At 39.0% G+C, this 12,553-nt stretch overlaps 1 protein-coding gene across 1 annotated transcript; it reads left to right on the top strand.

Annotated features, from left to right (window-relative positions):
* Nucleotides 1-1,024: 1,024 nt before the first annotated feature.
* LOC119417294 (antileukoproteinase-like) lies at nucleotides 1,025-6,130 on the top strand. Its single transcript, XM_037684503.1, has 4 exons — nucleotides 1,025-1,145; nucleotides 1,237-1,374; nucleotides 5,789-5,851; nucleotides 5,997-6,130. The coding sequence occupies exons 1-4, from the start codon at nucleotides 1,025-1,027 to the stop codon at nucleotides 6,128-6,130; spliced, it is 456 nt and encodes a 151-aa protein (XP_037540431.1).
* Nucleotides 6,131-12,553: the final 6,423 nt, after the last annotated feature.

Here is a 12,553-nt window from a genome sequence, read left to right as displayed (position 1 = left end):
GGAAGTTTCTCTTGCATTTTGGGCTGTGTTAAATAATTAAAAAATAATAATAAATAAAAAAAATTCCAAGCCAACCGTGCATCTCATCCATCAATCAGTCAATTGTGTATCATGTCCAATCTTATTTTGAAAAACCGCGATAGAGTGAGTCTGTAAAAAAAAAACCGAATCAAAAAGTAGTGAGGGACCACTGTACATACATGCCAAACTGTAAAATGGAGGCAATTTGTGAGAATCACAGGCCACCTGCAGCTTCTAGGACTCAACAGCATGTGGGATCAACCTTGAGGAGGCTCATAACACGCATCAGTGGAGTGGAGTCCCAGAAATTTGGCCATTTTGGAACAAGAAAGTTCCAGCAGGACTCAAAGCTGACAAGAAGAAATAGTCTGCCTGAAGAAAATTAACAGTTGTGGTTTTTCTGAATCTGACTCCGCTGTTTGGACTTGGATACAAGCCAACTATCAAATTTCACCTGGGACATGGATAACTAGGGACAAATCTCTGTCTGTTATACAATAGATGCTCTGCTTATAGCATCTTGCCTATTTGTTCCCTCTTACTAAGCTTAGACCGAACACTGTCAGTCTGTTGTTTCTCCATATTTTCAAAGAAAAAGCTGTTTTAATTTAAATGTGCTTTTTTTTTCTGGATGTTCATCTAACTAAAAAAAACAAACAATCCCATTAATGTTAACCTAAGACGTCTCTAAAACCAGGTATCAGTCCATAAATCACTCTGCCAGCACCACCATGTAACTATGAAGCAGAATCCCCTGGAGATAGAAAATGCTGTCAGTTTGACCATGAATCAATCTGTGCCCCTCCTGATCCAATTAAGAAGCATATATTAACCCTATTACTGTAGCTGGTAAATAGGTTTTTAAACTCGTTTAAAGAAATAATATTAATATCACACCAAGACAGGTTCTTATGTAAGAAGAAATTGTTTTCTTAAAACTCACATGTTCAGATTTTCTGCTTTTAAAATAATAAGGTTATACATTTACTCTGCCCTTGCAGTAATGCCATCATGTCCAGAACCAGGAATATGTGTTGAAGAGTGCTCTGCAGATGGGGACTGCCCATTTGGTCAAAGATGCTGCTTCAATGGGTGTGGTCATGAGTGCACTGGACCAAAACCAGGTAAGTCCCGATTGCAGGTCCTCACTTTTTCATCTTGCCCAGTTGCTTGGTAAACAACAGCTAAATATTTATTTTGTGTCTGGTGTTTCAGGGAGCTGCCACAGTGTTCCATCAACATATGTCTGTCATACGTTATGTGATGATGACTATGATTGTCCTGGGATGAAGAAATGCTGTTCTCACAGATGTGGTCGTTACTGCAAAGAGCCCGTGTTCCTTCAAGCCGCCAGCTGAGCTACACCATACAGCCCAGTACACACTTCTTTGGCTCTATGACTAAAATATCAATAAAATGATGTATGCGTGTTTCTGCTTTCTTATATTGACAAATTTGTTAAACTATCTTCTAAATTGGTGCTTTTTAATAAAACATATCTGAATTGTGATTGGATAAGACAGTTTTGATTAATGCTTCAAAGATTATGGATTGTACCTCAATGCTATCACGGTCCAGTAGGTTAAACCCAAACTTAAGTACAGGTGAAACAGGGAGGGGGACGTAAAATAAAAATGAAGATATTGATTCCCAAAAATGAAAGGCTGACGAGGCAGCAAAACTTACATGAAAACGCAGAGGAATACACAAGGAGGCACGAGGAGGACTGAGACATTTGACATGTTTGCAGAACAATGAGCCGACGGTGAGGTGGTGACAAAGGATGCTTTAAATAACAAGCTGGGTGAGAGTGAAAGAAACACCTGGGCTGAACGCTTGTTGGGGACAGGTGAGGGTGGCAGGCTGAATGGAAAAATATAATGGTTTACTCAGGGTAAATGGAATATGGTACAAGGAAACAGCAACAAAACAGATTCAACTTCACTCTCATAATAAATAATAATAAAAAAAGGAAGATCGTCTTACTACTGTCAGTTCAGCTAAATATTTTTCTTAACTCAACTGTAATTTCATTAGTTTTTGAGAAAATAACTCCACTTACATTGTTACTCATGCAGGTGTCAGTAATATATTAGTTACAGTCTTTTGAATAAAGACAAGTTTATAGCATTTCAGCTTAAACGTGGTGAAGGGAGGAAGGTGATTTATTTTTATTTTTTTTGCTAAGTTATGCATTTTTCTGTGGTGTTGGACATCAGTTCATTTATCACACAATAACTCTCTGGAGTGGGGTTTATTATATGTAATCAAAACCGAGTTAACAGATCTGAGTCAGAGTCAGAGTCAGAGTTTCTTTATTGTCATTCGCACCTCATGTGGTACATGTGGTGGAGCGAAATTATGTACACAGGGTCCCAGTTACATCCACCAATAAAATGTATAAGAAAAACAGTAATAACATCTAAGATATGAACTAAGAAAAACATCAACTAAATATACACTAAGCACTCATAACATAAAACATTGAACATCAGCACAAACATGAACATGAGTCTGTGTGAGCGGATGTGCACGCATGAACACATCAACATTGAAACAGATCAGCAGCAACATGAAACAGATCAGCAGCAACATATGGTTTTACACAGTGATTATTCTAGTTAGAGATTCATAAGTCTAACAGCCTCAGGGTAGAAGCTGTTCCTCAGTCTAGTGGTTCTACATTTAATGCTCCTCAACCTCCTTCCTGAGGTGAGTGGGGCAAAAAGTGTGTGTGCTGGGTGAGTGGGGTCCTTCATGATGCAGGAAAAGAACAAAAACAAGAGATCAATAAAAGTAATCAAGTCATACCTTAAAGTTAGCATCAAAACATGTTTTGACAGTTTGTATGGTAAAAACAATCTTTTAAAATATAAGTAAAAGTCCCAGCATCATAAGTGAGTGAGTGTCTGTCAGTGAATAACTTCATAAAGTAACTGCGTACACAAGGACCCAGCATCATGTGTGCTGCTCAGACTGCTGTTTATTTACCAGGATATTTATCCAAGCAGGAGCTCATTTCTGACTGTGATAAGTCAACACGAGGACACACTGTTCAACAATAGCTGCTCTGCTTATAGTATTTTGTCTGTTTGTGCCATCAAACTCAATTAAGCCAAAACCTGGTAAATTGTTGTTGTTTTTTTATTTTCCTGCACATAAAAACATATAATCTGTTGATGCTATTGTCGTCGTCGTTGTCGTCGTTCTTAGACACTCCTGTTAATCTTAACCCAACACCTTTGGGAAATCAGGTCACTGTCCAAAATATTTTGAGTCCTTTGCACTTTTTAACCCATGTCACAGTGACCGAGACTGCCCTGGATCTGACAAATGTGTGTTTGACTATGGGTCTGCCCATGCCCCTCCTATTCCAAGTACGGAAAACAATATTTACCAAAGTATTTACATAAATTTACACACACACACACACACACACATTTGGATATTTTTTAACATAGGATTGATCAAACCTTTTAGTAAAACACGATTAAAATCATGTTGGGTCACTTGCTCAAATAAAAACTGTTTTCCTTTAGACACATTTTTAACAAATCAGCACACTGATTTGACAAATCAGTCTGTTAGGTTTTTTTTTTGTTGACAAAACAATCCCACTTACTGACACCTATGACACCTTCCTGTTCAAGGTGTTGTGTTTTTTTAATTTTTTTTATTTCTTTTTTACTAGTTTTGTATAAAGTCTTCTGCTGAAAACTTTGTAAACAAGTTCAATTTGCCTACATCTAGAATATAAAATCATAAATAAAGTGCATTTAGATTCAAGATTTCTCATTTGTGGGGCATATTTTACTATGGTTTCCATAATAGTTTAATGCTTCATTTCAGCTCAGAATAACTTGATCTCACGTTTAGTATTGTAGCTGTAACAGGTTTATTTTCAGTTCAAGTGCTATGGATTGCCATCAGCAGCTATCTTTATAAGGACATAAGTAATCAGATTAAACAGCCATTTAGAATAAAATTGTGTTATGTAAACGCTCCATTCGGATTATTCTTTGTTGATTCAGCTCAATCTAAAAGAATTTGTAATCTGAATGAGAGGGGTGGTTTATGACGATTCATAATCCCAACGGTGCATGTAAACACTTAATCTGTTCATTTTTTTCTGATTGTGGAAAACCGACTTGACTGCGCATGTGCGACCTATGTCTACCTCACATATTTCCACCTGGTTAGATGCTAATATGTCGAGGAAGGAAAATTGGTCAGTGAGCGGCACAACATTTCTACTAGAACTTCTTCTTCTGTGTTTTTTTTAAAGAAAGTTTACCACTCTGTGCATGTCAGTATTTCTATTCAGAATAAAAACCCGTTGCATGTAAAGGCTAGTCTTGAACGGATTGTGCCCATGTAAACATCCATCCATCCATCCATTTTCTTTACCCGTTTATTCCATTTTGGGTCACGGGGGTCGCTGGTGCCCATGTCCAGCAATCACTGTGCGAGGGGCGGGGTACACCCTGGACGGGTTGCAAGTCCATCACAGGGCCACACAGAGACAAACGAGACAAACAACCATTCACTCTCTCACTCACACCTCGGGACAATTTAGAGTTACCAATCAGCCTAACATGCATGTTTTTGGTCTGTGGGAGGAAACCGGAGCACCCGGAGAAAACCCACACATGCACGGAGAGAACATGCAAACAGAAAGGCCCCTGGACCGGGGTTTGAACCAAGGACCTGCTCACTGAGAGGCAGCAGCTCTACCAGTTGCCCACCGTGCTGCCCCCCATGTAAACAATAGATTTAAATTATTTAATCTGCAAACAGTTCAATTCAGTCAAACAATTTTATGCATTTAAACATAGCTATTGTATATTTCTATACAATGCTGAAATTTGTGCTCTGCATTTAATCCATCACTTGTGAGATACGTACATCCAAATGGAGCAGAGGGCAGCTATGTAAACTGCCCGGGAAGCAGTTGGGGATTTTGTGTCTTGCTCAAGGATACCACAACATGTGGGCATGGCAGGGAGTTGAACTTGTGACTTTCTGCTCCCAAGTTGGCTGCCCTACTACTGCACCACAGCTGCCCCGGTGGTGTTGGACCTCAGTGTAAAGAGAATAACTCTGGTGGAGTTTGTAATAAAAACAACAAATTTGATCTGAACAATTCTATCATTTGTGTTGCCAGGTGAACTTTGAAAACTGTATAAAAAAAATGTGACTTTGTAATGTAACTCTGCAGACACAAGGACCCAGCATCTTATGTGCTGCTCGGGCCACAGGTTATTTACAGGAGTTCAGGAGCTCATTGCTGATTGTGATAAATCAACATGAACACGTACTGTTCATCAACAGCTGCTTTGCTTTTAGCATTTTGTTTTTTTGTGATTCCATACTCAGGTATGCCAGAATTAATCAAATGTATCATTTCTTACACATGTTCAGTATAAAACCTGTTTTTATGCTGTTTTTATTGTTTATACTTCCCTAAAACAGGTCAAAGTCTAAAATTATTTCAATCCTTTGCAACAGTGTAACCATCTGTGCATGAAGATGACTTCCAGATCAACAACTTTATGCATTGACCAATGATGTATCTGACCCTCCTGATTCAAGAAAGATAATAGCTGTTGAAGGTCTTATAAATCCTTTTCAGTGGGGGTGGTGCAGAGACCTGTTTCAGGACAGTTTACTAAAAACAGTCTCCTCTCAGAACTCACATTTTGGAACTTTGTTTGTTTGTTTTTAATTCTTTGCATATATCGTTTTCTTTTTTTCTTTTCTCCATCAGTGAGTGCACGTACAGACTTTGCAATATGTATTGAAGAGTGCATTGATGGTGACTGCCCAGATGGTAAAACATGCTGGTTTAATGGGTGTGGACATGTGTGCATTGGAGAAAAACTTGGTGAGCACGGACTACAGTGACAAAGTTCCTTGCTTTTTCCTCTTCTCCGGTTGTTAAAGCAACAACATCATGTTTGTGTTTGGTGTTTCAGGAAGCTGTGGTCGTCTTTTGTCAACATACGTCTGTCATAAGTTCTGCGATCATGATGCTGATTGCCCCGGAAGAAAGAAGTGCTGTCCACATAGATGTGGTCGTTACTGCAAAGAACCTATAATTTTTGAATGATGCCGAGTACTTCTTCAGCTTCATTAATACAAATGTATTTAATGAAAATATCAATAAACTGCTTAAGCGCTGCTTTACCTTGCAATTCAAAGTCTCCCAACTGTCTTACGTTGATACTTTTATTAAAACATCAGTGAACTGTAAATTAAATAATATTTGATCAATTTCACAAAAATCAACATTGATATCATGTAACTTTACAGTCATGGAGAGAACAAAACAGGAACACAGGGAATGTTCAACATATGTAATTTCTGCCAGTTAATCTATTTATTTTAGCTTTAAAGATGGAAATTCAATTATTTATTTTGCCTGATTGGTGTCTCAATTAATAAGCGATGATGAGAACAAGTTATGTTCTTGCAAGTTTGTGTAAATTTGATTACCGGTATACTAGTATACTGATTGGTACTGGCTCTTACAACCTTTCTTAAAGCTGTGTACTCCCTTAAAATATATCTACAGAATAATTTACTTTATACACTGCCTTGCCAAGTAAAAAGTCGTCACAAAAAAAGGTCACTAATATTTCATTGGACTGCCTTTAGCTTTGATTACACTGTGACATTGTTTCAATAAGCTTCTGTAATGTCACAAGATCTATTTCCACCCAGTGTTGCATTAATTTTTCATCAAGATATTGCATTGATGACTAAGCATGATGGGTGCATTACATCACCCGCCTCTCTTCTTACCCTGATGCACCCATCACTCTGGAACAGGGTAAATCTGGACTCATCAGACCACATGACCTTCTTCCATTGCTCCAGAGTCCAATCTTTATGCTCCCTAACAAACTGAAGCCTTTTTTCCAGTTAGCCTCACTGATTAGTGGTTTTCTTAAGGCTACACAGCTGTTAGGTAGTGATGGTAGTATGAAACAAAAGCTTCAAAACATGCTTCGAACCCTGCAGTAAAATTACATCGGACCACTGCTTCGGAGCTTGTTTCGGTGCGGAAAAAGTCACGTGACACGTGACGTCCCAAAAAACTGTTTCGTTGTCGGAATGAATCTCTTGACTGGTTCAGAGCTCTGGACTGGTTCGCGGTCCAAACAGCTGATTCCCTGGCACCGCCTCGTCTCGATTCTGACAGGTGACAGGTTGAGACAGTTTTGAATTGAGAGTGCTCAACACTATAAAACAGCTCTAAAATGTTTGTAATCTGTTGGAGAGTAGGTGTGTTTTTGCTGTTAGTTGAAACTGAGTAATTATAGAGGCAGCCAGGGAAAGAGATCATTCTAACATGTGGGAACACTTCATTCTGCTCATGATAAGGTGGTTTTGGTATTTAAATGTCAAAAAAGTTATAGTAATGTTCAGCAGTGAAGATATTCTAGCTGTTTTTTGTTACTTTTCCTTTTTTTAGCCATTCTATTTGTTTTTTGTTTTTTAATTAAAAAAAAAATCTTTATGCCTTTTTATATTTGTTTATTGTTGTCGCTGTTGTCCATTGTTGTCATCATTCTTTGTTGAAATCAGGTCTCTCTTGTAAATGAATCCTCGAGGCTCAATGGGATTTACCTGTCTAAATAAAAGGTTGAATGAAAAAAAAAAGTCTAACCCATTTAACCCATGTATTTAATATAATTACAGTAAAATGATGTATGTGATTTTAATAATCATATATCAGTATGGGCTCAAATTATTATTATTTTTTACATTAGTGTATTTCTGCAGGTGCAGTGTTTGGTGTGTTCAACTGAAGCATCATGATACCTCCTCTATGATTAGACACTTCAGCTCCAAACATGGAGATGCTGGAGACATCATTTCATTGTTATTTTAAGAACCATAAAGACTCGGACTCTGCCACAGTTACACAAGCACAATACCATTGCAACATTTTTATTAAATCTCTTCAATGCACATTTATCAATCTTTATTCAAAAACATGTAAGCATGAATACATTTTCAAACCAGACAACATAGTAAGTTGGTGAATTTTAAAATTCTGTTTTTTACCACAGTAGTTTCTTTAACACTAGTCACTGAAGTTCTTGGTGTGTGCCACTAAAAGCAAAATGCCTAATTTGACAGCAGCATTGCAAAATGCCACAAGAGGTCAGTGTAAATGGTTCAATACTTCATAAAAGCTTCATTTTCTCATCACTACTGTTCGGTCCCAATCCCTTGAGTTCCCTTCACCTTGTGCATGTTGAAATGCTCGTACTTTCACTATTAAACATAGTCCTGAGTGCTACTGTTGTGTTTCTTTGATGTAACCAAATGTTTAAGTGATCGCCGATCACGATCATTCAGGATTTTTTTCCGGCCACATTTCTTCCTTGAAGACGATGGGTCCCCAACTATCCTTCCTGTTTTTAATAATGTGTTGGACAGTTCTTAAGCCAATTTTAGTAGTTTCTGCAATCTCCTTAGATGTTTTCTCTGCTTGATGCCAGTGATTTGACCCTTCTCAAACAGACTGACATCCTTTCCACGACCACACAATGTATCTTTCAACATGGTTGTTAAGAAATGAGAAGCAACTCATTGCACCAGTTTGGGTTAAATAACTTGTTGCCAGCTGAAAGATAATCACCCATGCAGTAATTATCCAATAGGAGGCTCGTACCTATTTGCTTAGTTAAATTCAGGTAGCAACTTTTATTTTTTTTTTTTGGCCAGGCAGTGTATTTAGTTCTTAAAAGGAACAGAACAAGCAGGTATAGATTATGGCTAGATGGATTTTGTTCTTATGAGCAAATAAACCACAGACACCTGCATGAGTAACATGCACAAGCTGCTTAAAAGTTTAAAAACAGCATGAGTCAACATTTGTACTTTTACATATAAAATAGAAGTGTATGTATTTAAAACACAGTACATGACTTTTAGTTTTTTTTTTTTAAATATCCTTCATGTTATGTCCATATTCAAACTTAGTGAACAGTTAAGAAAATTATGAAAAAGCCTGTGTTGTTGTAGAAATGTTTCCATAAGGTTAGTTCCATTAGGATCAAACCGTTCACAGCCAGAGTTATGCTTCTGAATGTTTCATCTGAATGTTATTTATTCTGACCTATTTTAATGAGAAACTGAAAGAACTACAGGTTTTTCTTTTTTTTTTTTTTTTTGTTTATTTGTTTTTGCACGGATGCTGATTATTTAAATGAGTAGCTCTTAAAATATTTAAATGTGTATGCTGGGTATGATTAAAGACAAGCCACAGCTGTTTATTGAATCCTCACTGTGACACAGTGAGATCCTGATTAGCCTTTTCAGGTTGCTCTGAGGGCAGCACGGTGGCGCAACTGGTAGAGCTGCTGCCTCTCAGCGAGCAGGTCCCTGGTTCAAACCCCGGTCCGGGGGCCTTTCTGGGTGGAGTTTGCATGTTCTCTCCGTGCATGCGTGGGTTTTCTCCGGGTACTCCGGTTTCCTCCCACAGACCAAAAACATGCATGTTAGGCTGATTGGTAACTCTAAATTGTCCCTAGGTGTGAGTGAGAGAGTGAATGGTTGTTTGTCTCGTTTGTCTCTATGTGGCCCTGTGATGGACTTGCGACCCGTCCAGGGTGTACCCCGCCCCTCGCACAATGATTGCTGGACATGGGCACCAGCGACCCCCGTGACCCAAAATGGAATAAGCGGGTAAAGAAAATGGATGGATGGATGGGTTGCTCTGAGATTTTGACACGTTCTTACGGAAACATTTTTTTAAACACATGAGATGACAATGAAAAGCTGCTTCTGGTACTTAGTTTGAATATTTTTGTAACAATAATTTGTTTTTGTGTAATTTATTGTTTGGATTTTTGTGTTTTTTCCTGAACAAAGATTTTAGAGTTTTGCTTATGTTAAATCAACAACGAGAAGAGTTTCCTTCCTGCTTTCAGCACCAAACAAGCTGATAAAAAAAATGCCATCACCAATATCCTGAGGAGGCTTATTTTTTTCAGAGCTGCAAAGAATTTTGAGGGTGTGTCGAAAGAACTGTTGACTTCTCAACTTCTCTGAATATTTCACAACTCATGCCTGAAAGCCCAACATTTTTCAGTCAAGTCATCTGGACAGTTTATTTTTCCAGATGACCTGACTGAAAAATGTTGGATTGTATACCTGGATTATTGACCATGACTTTGTTATTTTCAACCAGTTTGACAGGCCTGTCAACAAGGAAGAGGGCCGGCAATGGAGGAGGGGCGTACCAAAGAGACCATCTTATCACAAGCAGAACTGGTTTGTTCCACTTTGGAGTAAGCTTTTGGGGGAAGAATCAGTTTTGTTGTGTTTCCTTGACTGATGAAGCCTTCCAGACCGAAGGCGAAATGTTTCAGCACAAAAAATAGAAACTGTCCAGATGACCTGACTGAAAAATTTTGGATTATGTACCTGGATTATTGAGCATGGTCTTTGTTGTCATGTCTGAAAGGTTTAACAAATTGCTATTCCATCTTGAAGTGGTCTTCTGTTTCTGTGTTTGACTTGCCTGTTGCAGCTTTTAAACAACTTAAGTTTGGATATATATTTTCATTTTGACAGGACTGAGGAGCTGAAGTCAAGTCAAGTCATATTTATTTATAGAGCACAATTTAAAACAGATAGACTGTTATCAAAGTGCTTAACACTAATAATAATAATAATAATAATAATGTCATCACAATGTCAGCACTGTATGTTTCCATACAATGGCGAAATTGGTCTCTGCATTTAACCCATCCACCACCAGGTGGTGCAGTGGGCAGCTATTGAAAGTGCCCGGGGGACATTTTGGGGATGAGACGTGCTGCCCAGAGACGCCACGTGATGTGCAGTGACTGGGGATCGAACCTGGGACTTTTGGGTCCCAAGCCGGCTGCCCTGCCTCTACACCATCTCGGCCCCCAAGGGTAACACTGAGAAATAAAAAGCATTAAGAATATACCTTAAAAAAAATTAAAACAGCATTAAAATGAAGACATGGAACAAGATATATTAAATCAACTCACACAGTATGAAACGCTAGAGAGAACAGATATGTTTTTAGCAGGGATTTGAACACAGGAAGGGAGGTGGCATGCCTAATGTTGGTTGTTCCACAGTTTGGGACCCATGACTGAAAAAGCCCGATCACCTCGGAGCTTCAGTCGTGTTTTTGGAACAACCAAAAGCAGCTGATCGGATGATCTCAGAGCCCGAGAGGGAACATATGGTTCCAGTAGCTCAGAGAGGTAGATGGGTGCGAGGCCATTTAGGCACTTATAGGTCAGGAGGAGAATTTTGAAATCAATCCTAGTTCTCACAGGAAGCCAGTGTAGGGAGGACAGAACTGGTGTGATGTGCTCATACCTCGGTGTACCGGTTAAAAGCCGAGCTTCAGCATTCTGGACGAGCTGTAGCCGTGTGATAGAGGCCTGGCTGACCCCAGCATACAGTGAATTACAATAGTCCAGGCGGGTTGTGATGAATGCATGGACTAGTGTCTCAAGGTCGTGTCTAGACAGCACTGGCTTGAGCTTAGCTACCTGCCGCAGTTGGAAGAAGCTTCTCTGCAGAACTGAACTGATCTGTTTGTCGAACTTAAAACCCGAGTCAAAAACCACTCCGAGGTTTTTAACAGAGTGCTTCAGATAAGGCTGAAGGGAGTCCAGGTTCACAGGATAAGAGGCGGCAGCTGAGCTAGGGCTAAAGACAATGACTTCAGTCTTCTGGTCATTAAACTTAGAAAATTTGAAGCCATCCATGTCTTAATGTCGTCCAGACATTTGAGGAGAGGGTGGACAGAACAAGCACTGGCTGGTTTCAGTGGCAGGTAGATCTGACAGTCATTGGCGTAGCAATGGAATGGAATACCATGTTTTCTTAGGATCGACCCCAGCGGAAGCAGATAGAGCGAAAATAGAAGGGGTCCGAGAATCAAGCCATGTGGGACACCGCAGGAAAGAGGCATTGAAGTGGATAGATTATTACCCACCTTCACACAAAAAGTCCTGTCAGAGAGGTATGAGCGGAACCAGTCTAATGCAGCACCTGTAATCCCAACACAGTGTTCAAGCCGGGAGATGAGGATACTGTGGTCAACAGTATCGAAAGCGGCAGTAAGATCGAGGAGTACAAGAGCCACAAAATGACCAGAATCATTTGCTGTTAAAATGTCATTACAAACCCTAACCAGAGCTGTTTCAGTGCTGTGGAGCTGCTTGAAACCAGACTGAAAGACCTCAAAGATTTTGTTCTCAGTTAAAAACTGATTTAACTGAGTAAAAACTACTTTTTCCAGGATTTTGGACAGAAAGGGGAGTTTTGAGATTGGTCTGTAATTTGAGCAGGCTGAAGGGTCAAGAAGATTGCTATCATCCTATAACAATTCAAATATATATTTTTTCCAGTAAAATTTTAGAGATTAGAATGCAGCGAAATATGTCATCCTTTGCAAGATTTAGACAAGCCATTGCTCACTAATCTGGCCATATTTAACTGGTTGTTCTATTATATATACTGT

The sequence above is a fragment of the Nematolebias whitei genome, chromosome 11 (assembly GCF_014905685.2).
Source record: "Nematolebias whitei isolate Nwh7 chromosome 11, NemWhi1, whole genome shotgun sequence".
NCBI lineage: Eukaryota > Metazoa > Chordata > Actinopteri > Cyprinodontiformes > Rivulidae > Nematolebias > Nematolebias whitei.
Note: the sequence above shows the minus strand (reverse complement) of the source record. Positions and strands in the feature narration are given on the sequence as shown.

Coding starts and splice junctions, on each gene's coding strand:
- LOC119417294 (XM_037684503.1), top strand. CDS start 1,025: ATGCCATCATGTCCAGAACCAGGAATATGTGTTGAAGAGTGCTCTGCA. Junction 1,375..5,788: donor CGTGTTCCTTCAAGCCGCCA/GCTGAGCTACAC, acceptor TTTCTCCATCAG/TGAGTGCACGTACAGACTTT. Junction 5,852..5,996: donor TGATGGTGACTGCCCAGATG/GTAAAACATGCT, acceptor TTGGTGTTTCAG/GAAGCTGTGGTCGTCTTTTG.